The sequence below is a fragment of the Leucopleurus acutus genome (assembly GCF_964270905.1).
Source record: "Leucopleurus acutus genome assembly, chromosome: 9".
Taxonomy (NCBI): Eukaryota; Metazoa; Chordata; class Mammalia; order Artiodactyla; family Delphinidae; genus Leucopleurus; species Leucopleurus acutus.
In genome coordinates, this window is record NC_139144.1 from 16731676 (window position 1) to 16757792 (window position 26117).

Here is a 26117-nt window from a genome sequence, read left to right on the forward strand (position 1 = left end):
AACCCGGGCCTCCTGCAGTGGAAGCACAGAGTCCTAACCACTGGACCGCCAGGGAGGTCCCAGGACATTGTTTTATTGCACAGAGGGACTGTGCTCATGTACCTGTGTCCTCTACAAGCTCCTTTAAGACCAGAAAGCGTCACTCTTTTACCCCTGTTTCTTATTAAGCAGGGGCCTGCTGTAGAGTGGGTTATCAAAAAAGGTTTGTTGAATTAATCAGAAGTTCCATGAGGTCAGGGACCATGTCTCTCTTATTCAGAGCTGTGTACCCAGCCTCTAGTATAACATACAGGGAAGTGCTTGATTGATATTTGAATGGAAAAAATGAACTGGATTGTCATGGTTTTAATGAAATTCTACCAGTTGGAACTTCCTATTTTTCTTTCCCTAATTTTTTTTTAAAGATAATTACTTTTTTAAAATTAATTAATTAATTTATTTTTGGCTGTGTTGGGCCTTCACCGCTGCATGCGGGCTTTCTCTAGTTGCAGCGAGCGGGGGCTAGTCTTCATTGTGGTGCGCGGGCTTCTCATTGCAGTGGCTTCTCTTGTTCCGGAGCACGGGCTCTAGGCTTCCATAGTTGTGGCATGTGGGCTCAGCAGTTGTGGCCTGTGGGCTCTAGAGCACAGGCTCAGTAGTTGTGGCGCACAAGCTTAGTTGCTCCGCGACATGTGGGATCCTCCTGGACCAGGGATCGAACCCGTGTCCCCTGCATTGGCAGGCAGATTTTTAACCACTGCGCCACCAGGGAAGCCCCCACTCCCTAATGTGTAGGCAGCATTCTCAGAAGCATCAGGTTGGGATTGCTTGGTGTTTAATACTTTTTTTTTTTCCCTTTACAGTTAAGACATAAGTGGTCTTGGTTTCTTCTTGACCACTTTGAAAATTGAAAGTTAAGTATCAGCTAAGCAGAGATAAATAAGAACACATATCTGTTGAATTTTAGGCCATTGTCTCTGTTATAATTGAATATATTCATATTTGTAGATTAGCAGCTATTTAATAGTTATCACCCATATTCACTAATAATGAAGAATAAAGCTACTTGCCTTTTTGTAAGTATTGATATGTTAGGATTAGTGGGATTAAATATCTTCTAATTTAAAAATGACTTTTCATTGAAAGGAAACAGAAGAAGGGTGGTCAGGAGAGGTGTCCAGGTAGCCACAGCTGCCTGGACATGGAGCCTTTACCTGCTGACCGGGCTTGATGGGGGAGAGCGTGATGCCCTGGGTGTTGATCACTGGCAGGATCTGGTTCCCGATGACCGTGGCGATGATCTGGCCCTGGGCGTTGGTCAGGAGCTGGGGGGTGATCGGCTGCACCTGAAGGCCCTGAGCGCCGCTCGCTGCTTGGCTTGACGGCCCCGGGTTCGGCATCAGAGGAATGGTCCCAATAATCTGCAAGAGACAGGCCCACAGGTGAGGTTCTGGGCTCTGTTCAGGGTCTGCACATGCACCTGAAGACCACTCATGCCCTGGCCTCTATCAGAGGCTCCCTGAGAGCCGATTCATAATCCTTGAACAGATCCGGAGATGCGGGTGTGGAAGAAAGTGGCAGAGGATATGAGCATCTGAAGGAGAAACACACACGGACCGAGTGCGTGGGGGGAAGGGGAAAATATCTTATATAAAAATAAAATCACGGGTGAACAGATACACACTACTATATATAAAATAATCGACAAGGACCTACTGTACACCACAGGGAACTCTACTCAACACTGTGTAATAACCTCTCTGGGAAAAGAGTCTGAGAAAGAACAGATACATGTATATGTCTATGAACCACTTTGCTGTACACCTGAATCTAGCATAATACTGCAAATCAACTTTACTCCAATATAAAATAAAAATTAAAAAAAAATAAAATCAAGCATCAGTGAGGGCAGAAGCATGTGAACTCTGCCAGGGTAGCACAGATACCTGCTCTGTCTCCGAAGCAAAGGATAGACTCCTCACGCACTGCAGGCCCTTGTCTGGCTGGGGAGCCGCACCCCTTCCTCACAGGGCCCCTCACACACAGTGTGCTCCCTTCCATCCTCTCCTTTGCTCGGGTCTCCCCTGCAGTTTCCATCGCTCCTTGCCTTCCCCGACATTCTGTAACTCTCTCAAGGTCGGGGGCCAGCTCCCTGACACCCCAGCGGGACAACGGTGCCCCAGCAGCACCCTGGTGCTCACAGTGGTTGAGAGCCTGGGTCCTGGAGTCAGGGACACAGGAGTCCGTTCCCAGCGCTGCCACCTCCTCTACAGCATTGTCAAGGAGCCTAAGCTTTCTGAAGGCTGGAGAGAACTAGGGTCATAAACGAATATTTGAAACTCAAAATAGAGGTGAAATGACTACTGAGGGCTGAAAACGTTTTAAAAGTGCATTTTATTTTTCATTTAGTTTTTAAAATAGATTTAATTACATTAATTAATTAATTAATGTTTGGCTGCGTTGGGTCTTCATTGCTGCATGCAGGCTTTCTCTAGTTGCGGCAAGCGGGGGCTACTCTTCGTTGTGGTGTGTGGGCTTCCCATTGCAATGGTTTCTCTTGTCGCAGAGCATGGGCCCTAGGTGCATGGTCTTCAGTAGTTGTGGCGTGCGGGCTCAGTAGTTGTGGCTCGTGGGCTCTAGAGCACAGGCTCAGTAGTTGTGGCACACAGGCTTAGCTGCTCTGTGGCACATGGGATCTTCCCGGACCAGGGATCGAACCCGTGTCCCCTGCATTGGCAGGCGGATTCTTAACTGCTGCACCACCAGGGAAGTCCTAAAAGTGCATTTTAAATGATGTGTTTTAAAGTGGCCCTAAAGGTTAGCAGGCCAAGGCTTCTGTGGCAGGTAGGGGAAGGCTGTCCTTTGCATCTGATAGCCTCTGTCTTCCGTGAAGGGATGGTGCGGAGAGGCCTGGCTGGATCCGAGCACCATGTTACAGAGAAAGGGAGCATGAGCTGAGGCATTTATAAGATCTGGAAACACTGAACACATTTGTGGACCACGTTTGTCCCTGTCCACCGACACGGACAAATCTAATCTGTAAGCTTGCTTTGGGTTAGGGAGAAAAACAAAAATCTGATCTGTAAATAAAGAAAATGTGATCTCCGTTTCCCAATGTCATGGACTCTCCTGGGGAAAGCTGTGGAGCTTGGGTTGCACGCTTTCCCTCCAGGTACCACAGGGTGGTTACGCAGCTCTGCTCTGCTGGTCGTCTTCCAGGGCCGCTTCCCAGATGTGAACTGTGGTGACTCGGCCTAGGGGCCACCGCGACACATTAATAATACTGCCTTAGGAAGTGCTTTCGTGGATACGGTTTCCACTCATTCCACATTCTCACAACAGCTCAGTCCTGTGGGCCCTAGTCCTGCCCCTTGTTACTTGATAAGACAGTGGAGGGTCAGGGAGGAGTTTGCAAGTGGCAGAGCTGGAGTCCAGGTCTGGCCCCCCATGTGCTCACTTTCTAAATGTCACCTGGCTCCTACCACAGGGAGGACACGGGAGGGCACCTGCTCTTAGGAAAGGCCCTGCATCCTGTTCGCAATTTCCCACCAGATGGGAAATTGTAGACTAAGTTTATAAACAATACCGTTTTCTATGCCCACAGTACCCCAAGCAGGGCTTTGAACGCAGCTTCTCAATAACTGTCTTTGGAAGGAATGGTTTCCAGACTCAGCTGTCCCTTGAATTCCAGATACAACTGGCACTGCAGAGGACCCGAGAGACCACAGGATTCAGTGCCAAAGATCAGGATGGAGAGACGCCCCCCTCCTCACTTGGCAGGCCATGTTTCTACCACAAAAGCCCCTGTGGGAAGGCGCTAATGAAGGAGCTGTGCGAATATCTGGTCTCCACGGCAGCTGTCAATGGCTGCCGATAGAGGTCAAGTAATTAGGTGAGAGTGCTCAGCGGTCCCGCAGGGAGTCTGCAGCTCCGCAGCCTCACTGAGCAAGCCTGCGCTGTCCCCCCAGCAGCACTGGCCACGAGCGTGTCCCATCCGTGCCGCAAGGACAGGAGGTGTCCACGTCAATAGATCAGGGCACGTAAGTACTTTATTGATGACTGGTCTCATCTCCCAGGATGCAAAGGCTGTTCCTGTGACCCCACAGGCAATGGCGGGGAGGCCTGGGGAGCAGGCTCCTTGTCCTACTCTGACGCTGGCTACTTCCGCATTCCTCACTTGCACCATGAAAGGTACAACCCCCCCTTGCCCCCAGTGCACTGTGAAAGCTCAGAGGCTGACCCATCGCCTCTGGCTTCCTCGTATCTTGGGCCTGGGAAGCCCTGCTCCACCTGATTGGGCCCAGTTGAAAGCCTACGGAAGGAAGCTGGATTCATTTAGGTGGCAGGGTTGCGGGTTCTATTTTAGGCAGGATGTCAGCGTGTTTAGCCTGGGAGAAGGCTTCAGAGGGAGGCAAGGCGCCTGACAGCTACAGAACACACTGTGATGCAGGCGAGGCTTCCTGCTCCCGAGAAGATTGACATGAGTCGGTGCTCACCTGGCGGTAATGAGAGGCTCTGCCTGCGTTCTGGGTGGAGAGAAGAAGAAAGGCAAACGCGAACATCTCACCAGCCTCTTCCCCAGGTGCAGCCTCACTTGCCAATACTGCACGGTGACATTAAAACATGGTGCCACTTTTTGTGTCCCCTCCCTTCGTTCCTCTCTTCTTTCCTGGGCCCTAGCATCACTTACAGAGGGCAGGACAGCGCTAGTGTCAGAGCCAGAGGGACCTGCAACGGCCTGACGGAGGGAACACTTTCATAGGAAGGTTGTGCCTGCGAGGTGGCAAGGCAGGAAGGGTGATTCTAAAGTCAGGAAGGCTTCCGTGAAGTTGAGCATTTTTCATTTTTGTTCCTCTCTCAGGGGAGTTGGGATCATCATCTCAGCACGTCAAACACGTGGCAGTGCTCTGTGGGCAATTTTCTAATATTCCCCAATGCCTTACAACTCGCCCATTTTCATTTGCTCCCACGTATCCAAGTGTGGAGACAGTCACACACTGTGTTGTTGAAAACTTGTCAGATGTGCCAATTTTGCTTAGGCGGCTCCGATGCCTTTCAGCGCTTCCATAGGTCGCACGGAAACTCCTCCTCGGACTCTGACTTCCAACAAGGAAATGAGAGGAATCCAGGCAGCAAGGCGGGAGGCTCTTTGACCTGGGAAACTCAGATTTTAAATGAAAGGCCTTTCGCTATTCAAGGGAAATATTTGCATCTACACATGTTGCGACTAAATCAGGGAATCAAAACTGAGGTTTGAAAAGGCGATTTGAGGGCAAAGATAGAAAGAGGCCGCTTTTAGAACACTTGTAGTTCTGGGACTAGCTTTTGGAGTTTGATTTTCTGGTTCCCAGAGCTAGGGGTTTACTGCAAGGAGATGTCCTGATGGAGGGGCATGTCACTGAGCAAACAAGGCCACTACGCTGGGACTCTGGATGCAGGCACTGGACACGCAAGACAAATTCCAGCTCTCCTGAGATGCTGAGGACTCTGGCAGAGCAGTCTGGTACCTGCAGACCCTTCTCTATGTAAGGCACCAGGAAGATCCAACTGGGGCAGGGGAGGGGGCGATGAGACAGGCACGTCACATGCAAAGATTCTAACAATCAAACGGAGAAATGATATACACCAAACGAGTGGCAAGGACTAGCTGATAAAAATCTCTCTACTCATGTGGTCAGTGCTCAGAAAAATACTGGGACCGAATGAGTGAGTTCAGAGGAAGAAAGATGAAGATGGATGGCTTGGAAGACTTCATAGAAGAGATGGGGGCAGAACATGGGTCTTGGAGGTTAGGTGAGGATTTGGCAAGACAGAGAATCCATTCCAAACGAGAGGTGAGAAACATGGCGGTGGTGAGTTAACTAGTTTGCATGCAAAAGAGGGTTCAGACATTGGGCAAGTGACAGGTCGGCCTGGAAGGGTCAAATTCCCTCCAGGCAAGAGATTCCGATGAATGGTTTTTGAGGGGGGCCGTGGGGAAGGGTACTGAAATGGAGCTGTTTCAGCTGGGAATGTGACCATGTGGCGAGAATGGACTAGAGTGTCGAGAGACTACAGACCAGGAGATCAGTCGCTAGGATGCTACTGTAGTCATCCAAGTGTGAAGCAAAAGGCTTCAATGAATCCTTCATACAGGGGTTGCTTGATTCGTCGCCTTCCACTTCAGTTCAAAAAGCATGGCCTATTTTATGCCTAGGTTGCAACATTAGAAAATTTTGAGTCAAGTTACTGCCCCATCAATCCCACAGCAAATAGCACAGGCGTCGTTTGCAATGATCCCCTCTGTCTTTGCCCTGACTCCGAGGGTAATGATTCATCTCTGATGAACGCTTTAACCAGGAAGATGGTATTGTAATGATAATCTGTGACCTAAAAGAGTTCCAGCCTCTCTGACAGGGGACTTATTTGGTTGTTGCAGTTCATGTTCACTTGTCTCTTTGCTTATAGGAGTTAAGAGCATAAACTGCAATGGAGAATAAAGTCCGTGTTGTAAGAGCAACTAAAAACAATCACTAAAATGATTACTAGTGTTCATTAGCACGTCTCCCTATTTCCATAAGAATGAAGGTGGCTTATGTTATGTTTCAGTGTGCTATCGTTATTCAGGAGTAGTTATAATTTAACCCACCATAAAGACTACCTTGTGATTGTGGCAACCCCCGGCGATTCAGAGCCACGTAACGCCTTGGGTTACCATGTGATCATTACGATGCCCGTGTGGACCTCAGTCTAGTTGAGGTATTCAGTAGGGACGAATTATGACTGATGGAGGTGAACGGGTGCTGAATTTATTCACTGCTGGCGTGTAGGTGTCATCAGCAGCAGTTGAGGGTGGTATCACAGAAGCCCAGGGCAACCAGACAAGTTGTCTGATGCACCACATGTCATAATAGTCTATGACATGCTGTTAAACTCTGCCACGGAGAATGTGATTACAGATGTCAATGTGACAAGTAATTCTGTTGCACATATCTTTAAGACGAAACCTGTCAATGCTGGAAATCGGTGACTTTGCAGGGCTTTCAGTCCATCAGCAGAGGCGATTCTTTGCCCAATATTTGTGTAACCTCAACAGTTTCTGGTCAAGAGGCTTTTGTTCACACGGGGCATTACTGTGTCCATTCTCGAACACAGACCTTCTAGCATCTGAGAGCCGAGGAGCTGGCAGTGAGCCATCACCAGTCTCCTTCCCCTCGCTTTCTGGTCTGGTCACAGTCACTGTTCTCTCTTCCTCCAAGGGATGATTTTTGTCTCCTTTATATAATACGTTCATTTCAGTCTCATGGGCTCGCAGGTTTAAGGTTAAACTCACTTAGAGTTATGTTGGCAGCTCTGATTAGGATGTTGATCCAGGAAGAGTAGGAGAATGCAACCATTTCCCAAACAAAATTTATTTTTGTGACATGCAATCTAGTGCCTTCTTGCACATAGCTGCGTCCAAGGTGGAAGTGTGAATATTTAGAGGGTTTCTATTGGAGAACCTGAACCAGAGATAGTAAAGGCATGAGGATAAGCAGATGAAAGAGTTGAATTAGAGGAAGACACTCAACAAAGGACAAACAGATTTAATCTTGCAGGCAACACCAATCAATTGGCCATGGCTTCCTGGAGCTCTGGAGGTTCCAGGTTCAGGAAGAAACAGTGCCTTGATTGATTAATAATATCTGGCAAGGGTATGGGCATAGGAAATGGTGGTGTGTCTGAAGGTGGCATAACTAAAGGCCAGGACATGAGACAAATTATCTTAGACCTACTGGCAAGAAATGGGTGACACAATTTCTCAATGAGTAACTGTGAGAAAGAGCTTTTTACAGCGTATGCTTTAATGCTTATTTTATGGGTATAGATAAGTATTCCACCTCTGAGAATAACCACCTGCTCAATGTTTCTCACTGTCAGTTAGAATTAAGATCCCTCTACTGTTTGGCTTCAACTTTAGAAACACACTCACAGACAAGAGTAAAGAATTGGAGGTGTCATGATCTTTAAAATGTCACTTTGACTCACATTATGAGAAGGATAATCTGCATGAAAACTGATGTTGTAAAAACAGCAATAACAACAGTCAAAAATCCTCTCCCCTAAAAGCTTCTTAAAAGCCATTAAAGGTAGTTTTTCTTAATAATGTTTAAGAGAGAAATACACAGAGAGAGAGAGGAAAAAATCTCCCCACTGGTTGGGTTCAAGTCTAGGCTTTGCCACTAACTAGTGGGAAGCTGTTGGTGAATTATTTCACCTCTTAGAACCTCAGTCTGCTCATCAATAAAATGGAAATAATAATGTACACTTTATAAGGTTATTGTGCTGACTAATTAACATATGCAAAGCACCCAACACGGTGCTCTAACAATCAAAGAGGTATGCCATAAATGTTTGTTCATACCTTCATTTTTCTTACATGCTTTTGTGGTAATTCCTGGGCTTTTGCACTAAGTTGAAAAAAAGCTTTTTTGAATTTTTCTGGATGTTATAATTTCACTATGAAAAGACTTTACCAGTGGAATCTTTCTTGTCTTGTCACAGAATGCAAAGTTGGGAATTTTGGTGGAGGCGTCAAGATTCAATAGGTGCTTCGCTCCCAAGGAGGGACTAGATCTTCATGCTTTTACAGAAGACATTTCTGAAAACCAGTTAGATAATCCCAGAACTCAGGCACTCACGGCGGGGCAGATAAAGAGAACTTTTGAAATTCTGCGCGTCCTCCTCCCTCTCAGGGATGGGGCATGGGATGCTTTCTCCTCTCCTCAACATTAATAAGAGCGCTTGAATAAGTACTGTCTCCTCAGTTTGGGGTATACACACCCCAAGAATCTAGAGGTGAGAAGCAGTGGCTTTAAGAGCTGACAGGGGAGGAGAGAAAAAGGCAGGGAGAGGAAGAAGGGGAAGAAGAGAGAGAGAGGAAACGGAGCTTCAGTGCATTGGCACCAGCTACGCTCCCAATGATAAGTGAGATGCATGTGTTTCCCTGGACTCACTGTCATGGGTAGGAGCCGTTTAAAGTCCTTGTCCCAGAGGACCCCCTGAGCCATGGGCACTGGGACAGCATCACGGAGACAGCCCTGAGGAGTGGACTTGGAGAAAACCAAGCTCTGAGAGGGGAGTGGGCAGCTGGAAGATGTGCCCTTGGAAGGTCCCAGCGGGGCCTGGGAAGACCTCATGAGCGTGCCCCCGAGAGTTGGCTTGAGCCACCTGTCGGCCCAGAGAGCAGAAGCCATCGTGCTCAGCAAAATGGGGCCATTCTTACTCCCCCCATCTGTCCTCTCCCCACCTCAACCTGACGTGTCAGAAACAGAGTCTGCAGGCTGAGGAAAGGAGAGACATTCCAATAGGGGAAGAAAGAGGGACTGGGTTACCCTTTTCCACGGTGGCAATAGCAGGAAGGAGGCCCAGTTGGCGCCGCTGGTGGTGGCGAAATTTGTTAGTTTCCAAGTTTTGATTTTTGTCAGGGGACTGGACATCTTATTTGCAATTTAAAGTGACCACAGGAGACTGTATTCCTTGAAAAGCAGTCATGGGGCAAGATCCCCTGCTCTCATCCAGGAAGAGGGGAGGGCCTATGGCCACCAGGAAGGTTGAAAGGGACAGTGGGAGCCTCTGCTGAGGTCCCCCAAGTAACAGTTCTGCCCTCTTTCCCCACTTATATGGGAAGGGGGTTGATAATCATAAATTACTGCATAAAGGAATTTAAACTTATGTCTCCCAGTCTCCCACTCCTCTGGGCTAACTCACCATTGCATGTGCAAGGGAAGTCAAATGTGACCTTTTCATTTTTAAATTTAAACATTTTGGGCCTATATTTAAGTAACTTGGCTAAATTAAACGTGACCTCATTCATGAATATCAGCGAGTATTTTCTAAGCCACTGCTATCTGTTGATTTCAAAAGCAGGTACAAATGGGGACCATCTTGACCTTAATTATTAAGGTCAATCAATAACACTGAAAAAGGAGATCTTGTGCATCACATTGTCACGACTTTGTTAGCTAAGGATGCTTGAAAAATAGAGGAGAAAGGGAAGCAAGAGGAGGACACAGAGGAAAGAGGAGAGAATTTAACAAGCTACCAGAGGTGGAGAATTCAAAACTGTGAGCAGAATATACATTTTCCCATAAACTATGAATTTGGCTTATTTCTGAGAAGTAGGAGCTGCTGCTATTTATAGCACTGATTGTTGACGTTTCCAGACTTAAAAATGGATACTATTGAAATGCCTTAGCCGCTGAAGTTCTTCTGAAGCTTTTGAACACCTGACAAATCTAACAGGGAAAGCCGGTGCATGCCAAAGGAGAAAATAGTGAATGATACCTAGGAGAAGGTAGGTCAGAAGGGTCAGGACCACTTCAACATGGTCGTTTGACAGCTATGTTAGCAAGATTATCCTCATTAGTAATCAGCAGTATTTCCAAGGTATAGTAATGATGTGCTTTTATGGGTCTCCATTTCCTCTCTCATCTTTAATGAAACCCAAGACTCACCCCAAATTCCCAAACACACTGCGAAAACAGTCTTTTGTTTAATTGTTGAGAAAGAAAAAAAATCTAATGTGTATGCCTTTGTTTTCCACTTACAAATGACGAGGCAGGGGTGAAAGGATTCTAGTAGATCTCAGTGATGTAAGATGGGACGAATAATGTCAATTCCAAAGGTGTTTTACAGGAACAATTTGCTTATGGAGCACAGGATGAACCCTAGTTATGCAGCCCCTTAGCAGTAAACATCGTGGAAGGAACTCCACATCTCAGGGAACTGACAGGCCTCCCAGGCAAGGATCAACTCAACGATACAATGATCATTCTTACTGGACCTGAATCTTTCTCGAGTCCTTTGACAAAATGAAGTTAGCAGCTGTAGCCCTGTTCTGAAGAGTGGACAGCTCCTACTACAACAATACTACAACTGAATCTGGCAAACTCAATCCTCTAGAGGGGAGTGCTTTTCATTTGTTTTGTTTGTTTGTTTTAATTAAAAATTTTAAGATGCATCATATCTGTTCTTAAATATTTCACTGTATGTGTGAGATTTGCTAGTGTCTCTTTTGTTTGGGTTCCCACTCAAGTGTTAACAAAAGCTCTGATCCAGAGTATAATCAAAAGATTAAGTTAAATTTATACAAGTTGATAGTACATGGAAATGAGAAAGAAGTGAGGAGGCATCGTAACTGCCCGCATGGCTTTTTCCTGGAGTTGCTGGTGGACGGGGATCGGTGCCCAGGAAATGAATCCTTTTCTTAAACACAGTATAGGGACCCACCATCAACACAAATTTTAAAATTATATCTGAGTTATATATTTACTACACTGAACAGCATATTGGCAAGCTTTGGATTATTTAGGGGTTCTTGATTTCTCTATGGCATTGTTTTTCCTTTACTGCTCTGCTAACTTTTTATGCAGCTAGAAGGTGGGATGAGGAAGACAGAAGAGGGGAGACTAAATTTAGCTAAACGTTAGCTCAAGGTTTCACTGGGCATGATGTTGGAACCAAAGGTTGACTGGCTTCATCTGTGATTGGAAAGAAATACTCAATGATGCAAAGAGGTTCTCCCAGCAAAACTCAAGTAAGCAAGACTCTCACCGCAAATGCAATTCTCATTGGGCAAAGGAAGTGGAATTTGGAGAGATCTTTTTGGAAATGGACAGAGAGCTTGCCACTTTCTTCTATGCCTGTCTTCTCCTTGGAAATGTATTGCATGTGGTTAGCATATACCCAAAGGCTTGGAGTATGTGAGTTTGGTTGTTTATACAAATATTAATACTTTGCATATTAAAAGTATGCCTGTGTGAATGGATAATACAGACATATTGGCAGAATTTTCGATGCAATTTTCTAGCAAAAGGGAAAAAAAACCCACCTCCAACTTTGTCTGGAAAAGGTAGGCAATTGTCTAAACCTATCTGCTTTATTCTGAATGGTTTAAAATTAGTCGTGTTGTTTTATTTGTGCATTTACTCCTGTACAAATTGATCACTTACATGCTCACTCACCCACCACTCACTCAGCAAATCCCAGTGCCCAGCACTGGGCCACACCACGTTGCTCTCATTCCCACTGTAGAAGACTGGGGAATTATCCAGCTATCTGAACCCATGGAGATCCTGTCTTTTGGATTAATAGAAGCATTCTGTATATCTCGTCAAACATGGCACCTGCAACCCGCTAATGAAAACGAAAGCCTAGGCTCCCAGCAGTGAAGACGGTCAAGACGGCAGAAGTTCACACACCACTAAAATCCCTGCTGTTGATAGGAGTCCTGTCTGCTCTTTTCTGTAACTGTCAATGACTTGAGGGAATCTCCCGAGGTCCCTCCTTCTGAGGACTGACTGCATACTCAGATGTGTTACTGGACGGCTGAATTCACCCTTCATTGAAATAGGTTCTTATGTTCTCCTGAAAAGTGTTAGTTTTTAAAAATGATTTTTGAAGAAGACAAACATTATGAACATTTGATCGCTACATTCTATTTACTGAGGGCCCATTATGTGCCAGGCACTGTTCTAGATTTGGGGAGTCTGAGAAATATCTGACAATCCTAAATTTTGTTTTTAAATAACTTTGATCGTGAAAAAGAAGATAGCTAAGGGGCTTCCCTGGTGGCGCAGTGGTTGAGAATCTGCCTGCCAATGCAGGGCACACAGGTTCGAGCCCTGGCTGGGAAGATCCCACATGCCACGGAGCAACTAGGCCCATGAGCCACAACTACTGAGCCTGCGCGTCTGGAGCCCATGTTCCACAACGAGAGGCAGTGACAATGAGAGGCCCGCGCACCCCGATGAAGAGTGGCCTCCACTCGCCGCAACTAGAGAAAGCCCTCGCACAGAAACGAAGACCCAACACAGCCAAAAATAAATAAATAAATAAAATTTTAAAAAAAGAAAAAGAAGATAGCTAAAAGGCCTAATAAGGGCTGGGTTATTTACGGTGGAGGGAGGTAGGGGGGAAGAAAATCCCTCGGGACATCTGGTCCCCAAGAACACAACTGAAACTGCTCGCTTCCCACGGCAGAGTAGGAATGACAGGCACACAGTGGGGAATGCCCTTCAATTTTCACAGGACAATGTTCCTCCTCAGCACCACATCACAGTCAACCTCTGCCATCTTGATTCTGCCACAAGGATGGACGTGAATTCACTGCAGGGTTCTACCATGCTCTCAAAGTCCCCCACTTTATCTGTGACTATATTATGATTTTCCTATCTCTTGAGTCCTAATTGGAATAAAAACAAATGTATATTTCAGTCTGTAATTATTTATAACAGGAACAACTGTGACATCTCACACAAAAGCAAATGCCTTCAAGCCATCATGGCTTTGGTTTCAACTTGTTATTTTCAATGGGAAGAAATGAAAGTGCTTATAAATATGATCTAATGCTTCAATTTCCAAGTCTATTCAGAGATTTTACATTGTCGTTATAATATTCATTATGTTTGTCCAGTAGGATGTTCCATGTGTCAGAAAACAAATTCTTAAGGATGAACTGGAAACATTTCTTTTCATCATCCCTCTTCTCTATTCCCCAATGACTACAAATTAAACTGAGTTCTTTTTCATTTTCTTTGCAGCTGCCAACACTGTGGAATTGCTAAAACTTTTTTTTTCCCTGCAAGAGAGAATCACAACTGTGGTGAAGCCATCATTTTGCAGAGAGACAAACACTATAAGCCTTTACAAGGCTTTGCCTAAGACTTTAAGTTTTGATGCCAGCAAAAACATACCTAGAATGTGGGGAAGTATTTCTGCTTTTGCCTGTTGATGCCAGATTAAGTGACTAAATCAGATTAAAGTTATTTATTGCTTGGGAGCACACTTTTTAGTTTGACGCAGCTTTGGTCCTTAGAAGCTTTAGTAAACGTTCCTAAATGAAGCCCTGGACCTATGAACTGTTTATTATATATTTCTTCCCAAATGAGAGAAAAAAGAGCTAAAGCAATGACAGCAAAAAACCTAAATCAGGGACCAGTGATCTCCACTATCCCCAATTCTTTGGAGCAGTGGGAGGTGGTGAAGTTAAGACTCTGTGTTCCCAATGCAGGGGGCACAGGTTCAATCCCTGGTCAGGGAACTAAGATCCCACATGCCACAGGGTGTGGCCAAAAAAAAAAAAAAAAAAAAGAAAAAGAAAAAAGAAAGAGCTGCATGGAATTCGGGGGTTTTGAGCACAAGCCATTGTTCTCCTTGCTTGGCCCAGCAATAACCCTTTTCTTCTGCTCCGGAAAAGAAAAAGCAAAAAGAAAGTGCAGCATGCATTTAGCATCACCTAGTGCTGTGAGTGCATTCAGGCTGTAAAGCTGAATTTAAATTAGTATAAACAACAAGCCTCTAAGAAAAGGGGGGAAAAAAGGGGGGGTGAGGGAATGAAGCCACACCCGGTGTCATTAAAGAGGCATCTGTTTATCACCACCCAGTCTCACGAGTCCAGGATGATTCATACGCTTTTTGTGAAGAGAATATGTGTTGTGGCAAAATTAAATGTATTTTGATACTTGCATGCAATATTTATCCACCTTCAATCAGAAAAAAAGTTGTCCTCATCACTCTACCATGTATTACTTTTTCAATTTCCTCTTAGTAATGTTGTTTTTTAATGTTCTTTAGGGTGAGACCACTGAATTTCTCGTTTGTCACGACAAAGACCATAACTCATTAGAATTATGCTGATGAGTCTTTCTCATAAAATTGCATCCTCATTTTCATGGTGACCAATCTGCACTCTTACCCCAACCATCAGGCAGGTTTTTTTTAAGCTTTTTTTAAAAAATTAATTTATTTTATTTTATTTATTTTTGGCTGTGCTGGGTCTTCATTGCTGCGCGTGGGCTTTCTCTAGTTGCAGCGAGCGGGGGCTACTCTTCGTTGTGGTGTGCGGGCTTCTCATTGCGGTGGCTTCTCTTGTTGAGGAGCACGGGCTCTAGGCACGTGGGCTTCAGTAGTTGTGGCTCGCGGGCTCAGTTGTTGTGGTGCACGGGCTTAGTTGCTCCGTGGCATGTGTGATCTTCCTGGACCAGGGGTCGAACTGTGTCCCCTGCATTGGCAGGCGGATTCTTAACCACTACGCCATGAGGGAAGCCCCATCAGGCAGGTTTTGATAGATGTTAGCATAGAGGGCCACTGTACTCTTCCAGTTGTGGTTTCTCATAGTTTTCTGGTTCCTTTTTTAAATGTCCCTCAAAGTATATGCATATTATATATATACAATATAATATGTATATATAATAATATATATAATATATAAATATACACGTATAATATGTGTGACATGTATTTATATTTATCTAGTACTTCAAATTTGGTACGGGGAAAATGTTAATTTATCATGACAAACAAACCACTAATATAATGATTTTCCAACTGTCCTGTTCTAAGATCAACAATTCAAAATTCATGCCAATAGTATGAAGTTTGGAATTTTTAATTACAAAGCCTTTTTTTTTGATGTGGACCATTTTTAAAGTCTTTATTAAATTTGTTACAATATTGCTTCTGTTTTTTTTATGTTTTGGTTTTTTGGCCACAAGGCATGTGGGATCTTAGCTCCCCGATCAGGGATCAAACCCACACCCCCTGCATTGGAAGGCAAAGTCTTGACCACTGCACTGCCAGGGAAGTCCCTCAAAGCTATTTTTGAAGTACAGCCTTATCAGGAATATGTTTCACAGTCATGCCAGATGAATTCATTCATATATATCGTTAAATCATGTAGAAGCTGGCATAAGGATACTTACATTGAAGAACAATGGAGATATTTAAGTCATAAAACAATTAACTTAATCCACAACTCAGAATTAAAAAATAATCTGCTTAACTTCTCTAAAAAATTTGGGACATTTCTAGCAATGTTTATGGTACCAGATTTGGTTTCTGAGAAGAATTCTTTCTTTTTTTTTTTTCCCCACGTCTTTATTGGAGTATAACTGCTTTACAATGGTATGTTAGTTTCTGCTGTATAACAAAGTGAGTCAGCTATACACATACATATATCCCCATATATGTATCTCCTCCCTCTTGCATCTCCCTCCCACCCCTCTCGATGGTCACAAAGCACCGAGCAGGTTCCTTCTTAACACTTTCTGATTCCTCTAGGTTTGGACTGCAGGAACAAGTCTACATTATCCCCATTTCTAACGTGTTATCTTCATGTGAGCTGAGAAGGAACAGAAACTCTACTTTTTAATATTTTAAAATGTATATGATTTTGTGATCTCAAAAAGATCAAAATGAGTTCTCAGAATTCTGAGTAGCATGCCATGTTCCTCCCTTCTGTGTTCACCTAAGTAACTTGTATATCACCTTTTCTTTTTTTAAAATAAGAGACCTCTTATTTTTTGGCCACGTCGAGCAGCTTGCAGGATCTTAGTTGCCCGACCAGGGATCGAACTCGTGCCCTCGGCAGTGAAAGCTCCAAGTCCTAACCACTGTATCACCAGGGAATTCGCTGTATATTACCTTTTAAATGTAAATGATTTAAGTATCTTTTTTCTTAAGGATGTCAACTATTATATTAAAAAAACTTAAGTCTTTCATAACCAATGATACTGAGAGGATCCTCACATTAAAATCCAAATTTCAACTTGCAATGAAATCCTCAAATTCTGTGTGAATTTAAAACAGAGTTTTGTTTTCCTAGCTGTACATGTATCACTAAATCTCTTCCTTACGGTTGCCTGGGAGAGCTTGCTAACGTCACCTGGAGATTTACTGAAGGTAGATTGAAATGTTTTTATTCTAGAGCATCAGAGGAAATCAACAGTAGTTGAATGAACCTTGCAGGTAAAACCCCTGTGGCCCTGCTTTTTGATTAAATAAAGTACAACACTTTGTTATAAGGAAAAGTGGATGCTGTCACGTCCTCAGCCACGTAGTCATGATATAGAGGCAAGCTAGACATCACTTAGCCTTCTGTGTTGATAATCTTGAGAAAAAAAGGTAGTCTGCTTACCCTGTTACTAATAGTGTGAGCAGAGGACTGAAAATCATCAAACTGGCCCTCTCTGCATGCTGGGGCGACCACGGGTTTCAGAACCCAGGTGGTCAAGAGAGCAAGGGAGAGGCAGGGTTCGTCTGGTACGCGCTATGTACCTGGCACTGCACCAAGATTCCACATCCTTTATTGCTTTTACTCCTGACAACAAGCCTGAAATGCTAGTACAGTAGTTTCAAAAACTGAAGAAAGTACCGGAGATGGAAACAACCTAAGTGTCCATCATCGGATGAATGGATAAAGAAGATGTGGCACATATATACAATGGACTATTACTCAACCATAAAAAGAAACGAAATTGAGCTATTTGTAATGAGGTGGATAGACCTAGAGTCTGTCATACAGCGTGAAGTAAGTCAGAAAGAGAAAGACAAATACTGTATGCTAACACATATATATGGAATTTAAGAAAAAAAAATGTCATGAAGAACCTAGGGGTAAGACAGGAATAAAGACACAGACCTACTAGCGAATGGACTTGAGGATATGGGGAGGGGGAAGGGTAAGCTGTGACAAAGCGAGAGAGTGGCATTGACATATATACACTACCAAACGTAAAATAGATAGCTAGTGGGAAGCAGCCGCATAGCACAGGGAGATCAGCTCGGTGCTTTGTGACCGCCTGGAGGGGTGGGATAGGGAGGGTGGGAGGGAGACGTAAGAGGGAAGAGATATGGGGATATTTGTATATGTATAACTGATTCACTTTGTTATAAAGCAGAAACTAACACACCATTGTAAAGCAATTATACTCTAATAAAGATGTAAAAAAAAACTGAAGAAAGTAAAAGAGACCAATGCTGTTTTCATCAGATACAGTAATGCTAGATGGCATTATGCTTAAAAGCATTTCCATATAAAACTTCAATATACTAAATAGACCCTACTTTGGATCAGACACCCTAAGTAGATTAAAATATATCCAGGTGGGGAGAGCATGATATTTATGGAATGACCACTATGCAGCAGGGAGGAGAGCGGGCACTTAGACGTGTGATGCTGAAAGCAGCTGCCCTCAGAGGAAAGCAGTGCTTTGAAGCAGCCAGATCTGGGCTCAAATCCAGGCTCTTTCACTTTTTTTCTAACTCTGTGGCCCTGGGAAGCTGGTTAACTTTTCTGAACCTCTATTTCCTCAGCTGTAAATTAGAGATAATAGTGCAAGATCACTGTGGGAATGAAATGAAATGATGAACTTATGCACCATGCTTATGAATAGTGTATTAGCTTATACGAAATACTCTGTATTCATTCAGTCCACAGATTATGTTACTATGTTTATGCTTACTGTGTGCTCTTTTAGCCACTGGGATACATCAGGGAACAAAGCAAAAAATTTCAATTATTATTAGAGCACAGTGAATAAGAGTGAGCTCTGGTATCAGACAACACTGGGTTTGAATCCTGACATTTCCAGCTGGGTGATCTTGGAAGTTTCTTAATCTGTACAATGGGGATAAACCATATTCCGTGGTTGTGGTCATAATGAAATGAAACAATATACTGAATGTTAAAAAAAAAAGATACCAATTAACTTATATACAAAACAGGGACTTCCCTAGCGGTCTAGTGGTTAAGACTCCGAGCTCCTAATGCAGGGGGCACAGGTTCAATCTCTGGTCGGGGAACTAAGATCCCTCAAGCTGCGTATGGCGCCGTCTAAGACATTAAATAAATAAACACAAATTTTAAAAAACCAGAAATAGACCCACAGACATAGAAAACAAACTTATGGTTACCAAAGGGGAAAGGGGAGGGTGAGGGATAAGTTAGGAGGTTGCGATTAACAGATACACATTACTATATATAAAATAGATAACCAACAAGGAGCTACTGTAGCACAGGGAACTCTACTCAATATCTAGTGATACATATAAGGGAAAAGAATCTGAAAAAGAATGCATATATGTATAACTGAATCACTTTGCTGTACACCTGAAACTAACACAACATTGTAAATCAACTATAGTTGAATTAAAAAAAAGAAAAAAATATTGAATACTAATCACTCTTTGGCGTGTAGAAAGTGCTCAATAAATGGAAGCAACTGATTAAATTTATTGTTGTTAAATACCCCAACAACCCTGAGCAGATGACGTTGTTGTCATTGCAAGGAAGAGAAAACTGAGGCTGAGTGAGACTAGGTGCCTTGCCTGGGGTTGCAGAGCTGCTTGGGGACGGAGTCTAATTTGAAAGCCTGTGCTCTTTACCGTGGGCTGGCTTCCATGTGAACACATAGACATTTGCTTGTTCTGTCTCTGTTACCCTGAGACTGGATTATTGTGACCATCTATTGACAAGTGTCAGATCAGGGGTGTGTACGGCGTTTTCCTTTGTGTGTCTGTGTTCTGCTTGAGCGATGCCATTTACTTGCACGTATAAAGCTGTATCACATCTTGAGTTTACTGTTGTATTCTAAACTCTTCACCTTGTGACGTCTTCTTGGCATCTACTTAGACTGTTCTTTTTACAAGGTGGAAAGTGTTAGGTGGTGAGATGAACAGCAATCTGGAGCAATGTTCTATGGATAATGCATTATATTCAACTGGATAGTGCGAAGGCTTACTTCTGTACAGTTGAACTTGACCCTGGCTCCTCTCACTTTTCTGAGTTGGGACTTTTCCATTGCTACCTATCTCTGATCTATTTCTCTCTTATTGGCCTGTAAATTCATGATGTGATGCCTACACCTTTAAGAAGAATGCATCATGTCAACAACTTGTGGGCCAACAAGAAAGTTGGGTGCATTACTGGGCTTATGGCGTAGTAAATGGTACAACGAGCATTTATTGGGAAGTTGACTGCATCTCATGTGTGAATTTGATGTGTTCACCTCTCTGCTTAACCATAAAAATTGTTTGCAGGAAAAGCTGATATTGCTCTAGAGATGCTAAGTCAAAATTCGGCACTTCCGCTCTTTCCTTGCCCCTGACCCAAATCAAGTTTAATTTTCATTCTTTAGTTGGAAAAACTGAGACATAAATAGCTTCTACTTCCTCCCCTGACTTTTTACTAAAAAAAAGCCATCATCAAGGTAGAAGCTAGTGGGAAGCAGCCGCACAGCACAGGGAGAGCAGCTCGGTGCTTTGTGACCGCCTGGAGGGGTGGGATAGGGAGGGTGGGAGGGAGATGCAAGAGGGAGGGGATATATGTACATGTATAGCTGATTCACTTTGTTGTGAAGCTGAAGCTAACATACCATTGTAAAGCAATTATACTCCAATAAACATGTTAAAATGAAAAAAAAAAAATAGCCCGTTGCACAGTCTTTGTGATACTGGATTTGGTTAAAGTGATTTATCAAATAAATAACATTTCCTCAATTATAAGACCCCCACATAGTTTGCATTTGTAATATTTGTGAAATTAGGCTGCCCCTAACAACTGATATATCTGTTTAATGTGCTAATATTTTCTTCCATTACAAAAAAAGCTGTTATTGATAGTGTAACTTAAGATCAGTCGTTTCTTAGACTCACAATACAGAATTAGATATTTCTCTTTTTCTTATCAAGGGTTTACCTCCTTAGAGGGGCAGCTTCCAAAGGGAAACATCTAACAATGTATAGGGCCTTGCCACTTTGGGAGCTTAATCAATTCTAAAATCATCTTGCTGTGTCATACCACAAAAAGCACCAGTCAAGGATTCACTGGGATAGCGTTTCCTCCTTAGCTCTGAAAGGCTCACTTTGGTGAGCGCCCATATAAAGCACAGACTTCTTTCTTCATACTTCATAGTTGTCCTCATGGCTAGGATGCCTTGCTGGAAGGCAGGGGCCCTACAGCCCCTCAGACCCTAACTCCTTGAGGCTGATTTTCTCTGGCAAGATGAAGCAGAGATCTGAGGTCAACTTTTCAAGATCATCTCATTGCTTTAGACACTTCCTTGCAAGTACTTCTCTAGTTCCTCTGATCAGCAAAAATAATAATGGTGAGAATATCGATTACAATACTCTATATTTATTTTGGCAAGATTTATAGCTCTTTACAGTTTTCCAGTGTGTGAGGATTTACATATCTTCAAGAGAAATTTCTGAGGCTGACAGGGCAAGAATTACAGTTCCCGTTTGTAGATGGAACGGTGAAGCTTCTGGATTTGTGACAAACCTATGGAGCATCTAGAAAACGAAACTCAGAAAGTGACGGAGGTGCAGGAGGATGGGTGTGGACTTTGGGCTCGCATTTCAGTTCTGCCACTTACTAAAAGGTATCATCCCAGGGGCACTTCCCCGGCAGTCCAGTGGTTGGGACTCCACTTCCCCTGCAGGGGGCGCACGCCGAGTGGCATGGCCAAAAAAAATTAGTACCATCTCAGGGAGCTGCCTTAACTCTCCCAAGAGTTTCCTCATCTGCATAGCTGGGATCATCAAACCGGTGGTTAAGTGCCCAGTGGGACCACAGATGACACCTGCCCCATGGTGAAGCCTCAGTGCGTGGGAGCTATTATTTCCATTATTCTTTTCTAGAAGTCACTTAGCCTAAAGGAACATTCAGCTTAAACCTAGCACTGCTCTAAGACGTAAGATGGTTGAAGAGTTTTGCACACTGAGGTAAATTCCATGAACGTTAGTGATATTATTTTGCCATATGTTTGCACTAGTTGGAATGTAAACTATGCTAGTGAAACAAAGATTCAAGAAGTCAGACTAGCTTTGAGGGAGCTTGGAGTCTTATAACTTATGGCCTGTCCAGAGTTGCAACTGGTAATTAGGTTACTTCCTTAGTTAATTGGCCCCTTTCCCATTTTTAGCCAGAAGGGTTGTCCAACTGTCTGGAGCCAGATGTCTACACAAGAACACATTTCGCTATTTCCAGGAAAGCGAAATGCTCATGGAGGAAGAATTTTCTTAAAAAACGCAGTGGCCAGAAAAAAAAATGTGTCAGCACAACAATCCAAAGCTCTGCTTTAGATGAGAGAGAACTTGGTTCTCTCTGGCTCAGTCCTCAGAGGTGAATCCCCCAAACTGGATTTTTCATTCTCTTTCTGCCCACCCCTTTAACTGTACAGGACAGACTGCCCTGCTGAGTTTTGCTGGGGGTGGGGGGGAGGCAGAAAGAAAGATTTCTGAGGGTACTTAATTTTCCAGCTCTTTTTTTAAATTAATTTTTATTGGAGTATAGTTGCTTTACAATGTTGTGTTAATTTCTACTGTATAGCAAAGTGATTCAGCTCTACATATACACATATCCCCGCTTAAGCTGGCAAGTTGTTTGGACTGATGGCACTAATGGGATTAACCCTTTTATTTCAGAAATGCAGGCGGTAAGGAGGGGACCAGAGAGGGAGAGAGGGCCTACCCTTCATCCGGCAAAAGGTTGGGCTGAACAAATTCACTGTCACAAGGAGGGACAGAGCCGCGCTTGTGCAGATGGCCCTGACCGGCTCTGAGACCTGATTAGGTCCCGCGTGTCAGCAGCTGAGCCACTGCAGAAGCAAGGCCTCCCATCAACCCCTTCCTCCTTACCCCTGCCCGGTCACTGCAGGTGACAAAACTCCAGACAGCGTACCGCAGCGGGGGGTCTGGGGGCCGCCTCACGTTTCTCTGTCTGCCCTCGGTGCTCGGATTGCAGCCCCTGGGAGTTCTTCCGAGCGGTGTGTGATCCCTTCTTTCCGCAAACGTGCAATGCAGGTGTGTGCACTCAAAACAGCAGCGCAGAAATCACCGCGAAGCCCCCGTGGCGGAGCAGAAGCTTCCTTGGAGGCGGTTCCTTTTTGATTGAAGTCATTGTTTCACATTCAAAGACGTGGATAGGGATGTGTGTAAGTTCCCTCCTGCAGCATTTCCCAAAGTGTAAATTCTACGAGATGGCGGGTGGACAGGGAGTTTGGGAAAAGCGGGGTTAAAAACGTTAAAGGGGTTTGGGGCGCGTCTGGTCGGTGGGGCGGGCCCCCTGCCCGGCCTCATGCATATTCATCAGCTGCTGCGCCTCCCCGCGTCGCACCGGGAACCCCCTTTTGCTTGGAGTCTTGAGGGACACACTGCTTTAATGCAACGGCCTCTCCTGAAATGAGGAGATAGAGCTCTTAACTGGGCTCAAAGGGGAAATCTGATATGTTAGTGGAAAGACTGAGGTGGTTTATTGTGGTCACTGTTTCATCTTTATTACTTGGGTAAAGCCAGGGTAAAATTCGTATAATGTTACTAACTCCATAAACATAGATTTCCCAATCTCTAGAATGAGCGGATTGAAAAAATGTTATTCTATTAAACAATGCTAGTTGATATGTATTTCACTATGATTGAATTTTTACACCTTTAGAAAACTTCATATAATATTTGCCAATGAGAAAGTAAAATCTTTTTTTAATTGAAGTATAATTGCCTGCAACACTGTTAAGTTCCAGGTGCACAACATAGTGATTGGATATGAGAAAATAAAATCTTTTGTCAGACCGTTTTGGATTTTGGTTTAGAAAATATGGCCAAACCCATTCGTTGAGCTTATTACATACATAGATTGCTCTGTTCATAGTATCTCGGGGGGTGGGGTATATACAGATGCCAACTCTGAATTTTTAGATACCGACACTGAATTTTCAACAAATTGATTCTTATTTATGCAAAATATCTAAATAATATATTCTATTTTTGTATTAAAATGGTATTCTGTAATATGATCTTGTAGCTTTTTAAAAAAATCAATATTTTGTAGTAAAAATGCAAAACTTGCACGAAAGGAAGCACCACTTTATCACAGTAATCACCTGGGAAAGGGAAAGAGAGGAATGGAAGGTGTTTTAAGGTCTTAACTGTTATCAGTAATGTTTCATTTCTTTTAAAAATAAGCAATAGGGACTTCCCTTGAGGTCCAGTGGTTAAGACTCTGTGCTTCCACTGCAGGGTCTGTGGGTTTGATCCCTGGTCGGGGAACTAAGTTCCCCTATGCTGTGTGGCGCGGCCATAAATAAAATAAAATAAAGTAAAAATAAGCAAAAGAACTGAAGCTTGTATGGAAAAAAGTTAGTATCTAGGTGGCTGAACAAGGATGTCTTTTGTGCTTATTTTATTTATTTATTTTTTTGCAGTACTCGGGCCTCTCACTGTTGTGGCCTACTCCCGTTGTGGAGCACAGGCTCCGGATGCGCAGGCTCAGCGGCCATGGCTCACGGGCCCAGCCGCTCCGCGGCATGTGGGATCTTCCCGGACCGGAGCACGAACCCGTATCCCCTGCATCGGCAGGTGGACTCTCAACCACTGCACCACCAGGGAAGCCCTGTGCTATTTTTTATGTAAAAAATTATCTTTTGTCTATACATTTAATGGGTTTCATTATAAAATATGAACTGCAAGAGTACCTGTGAAACTCCCTAAATTTCCAGTCAACTGGCTTTAGCTGCATACGTCTAATGCGTTGGTTCTAGTCCCACTGTCAAAGCTCCACACTTGATCTCCTTTGCATAAAGTTTAAAATTAGTTTTACTAATGTGGCCAGCTGTGGCTTTTGTTAGTTCTCTTACACAGACAGACCTAATCAAGCCACAGAGGGGCTCAATGGACACATAAGTTCATTATATCTCAATCTTATGGCTAAGATTTGCATTTATTATAACTTTATCTTCCTTCATCTTGTAGTGATTCTCTCTAAAAGATTCTCATCTTTCTATTTAAAATTATGTGTTGAGTGACTTTAGCAAGCCAGAGTTCAAGGTCAATTGCTTCTTCATCCTAAAAAAATAGCTATAGCATTAATTTATGGATCAATTAATGTAATTTACTAAATGCTTAAGAGCTATCAGGCACTGTGCTAAGCACTCTTTCTGCTATTATCACGTCTAACCCCACACGAAAAGTATGTGAGAAGTCTTATCACTCCCACTTTGCTGATGAGGAAACGGAGGCCCAGGAAAGTTCTAGAACTTATCCAAGGCCACTGGGCTAGAAATGTGTTCCCATCAGACCTGTGTCCCTTAAAGCCTATATTCTTAGCTACTCTATTGCCTTCTAGAGATGCTATTGAGCTCATTATTATTATAATTCTGAGGGACATCCCAATGTCAGCATCAAGTTCCTTCCATTCTAAGACATGTATTTCTCACCACTTTGGAAAGTTATGATATTGGAATGGTCTTCCACTTGGCACTGGTGGTGGTCCTACCTCTCCATCCACCTCTCCAGCCTAGGCTACTGCTAGGATCAGCAGATTGTTTTACTTTAATCGTGGCCTTGTGGTCATTTAGGAAACAGCCCCTATCCTACAGCACGTCCTTCCTTCTGGCCAAACCAGCTGTGCTCAGCCATCGTTTATTCATATCACGCTGTGTGTATTCTTGGGTAACCTGAGTGGGTAAGTCCTTTTAATTATTTTTCTTCTTTTTATATATAAAAGAGTAATGTTGTTTAGTTGATTCTTTTTTTTTTTTTTTTCACTCGACTGGCTCTTTAAAGACTGAAGGAAGGGTTTTGGGCTTGCCTTGCTGCCACTTACGAAAATTTCACAGTGGTTGAGAACTAATTTCATCAGGAAACATTCTGAGCTTCAGTTAAAATGTAAAATGCTTTCTTTAGCCCCAGGTTAAAATGAAATTTCATTTGCTTTTACTTTTCTGCAATAATGCCAACAAGGAGATATTGCCAGGGGCTCGAGGGAAGCCAATTCTATAGCTAAACAAATCGATGGTAAATCTACTTGCCAAATCCTGAACATACCCACTGAATAAGTGCTAGGAACACACACACACACACACACACACACCCCTATTGAACCATCCAGGGTAAGGATAAGATTTCCCTAACGGAAATTAATGTCCTACTATTAAGATTCTCACGTTCTCAAACTCCTCACACACAGCAGGTTTGTGTGCACAGTTGCAAACCGAAAACACACAGCTTCTTAATTAATAATAACAGGTACCATTTATTGAGTGATGGTATTATTGAATGATGACTATGTGCCTGACCCTGTTCTAAGCCCTTTAGCCTAGAAGCTGGTGCCATAACAATCCCCATTGTTCGGATGCAGAAATTGGGGCACAGAGAACGTAAGTCAATTGCCCAAGGTCTCACAACTGGTGAATGGCAGTCTGGTTCCAGAGCTCATTCTCTTTGCCTGTAGACTGTACTGCCTCTGCTGTATATCCAAACCAAAGAAAGGTTTCCAGAAAATACTAGACAGACTCTAAACCATGACGATGACAATGATGCTAATTAGGATGATCATTTAT

At 43.6% G+C, this 26117-nt stretch overlaps 1 protein-coding gene across 2 annotated transcripts in view; it reads right to left on the minus strand.

The window, feature by feature from the left end:
* POU6F2 (POU class 6 homeobox 2) overlaps positions 1-26117 on the minus strand; it is a gene marked incomplete at its 5' end in the record, with an annotated part of 451958 nt that overhangs the window by 22524 nt on the left and 403317 nt on the right. For both annotated transcript variants that reach the window (XM_082846261.1, XM_082846262.1), the window contains one exon: positions 1194-1400. In XM_082846261.1, the coding sequence (XP_082702387.1) occupies positions 1194-1400 (207 nt within the window). The remainder of the gene's footprint in view (positions 1-1193; positions 1401-26117) is intronic.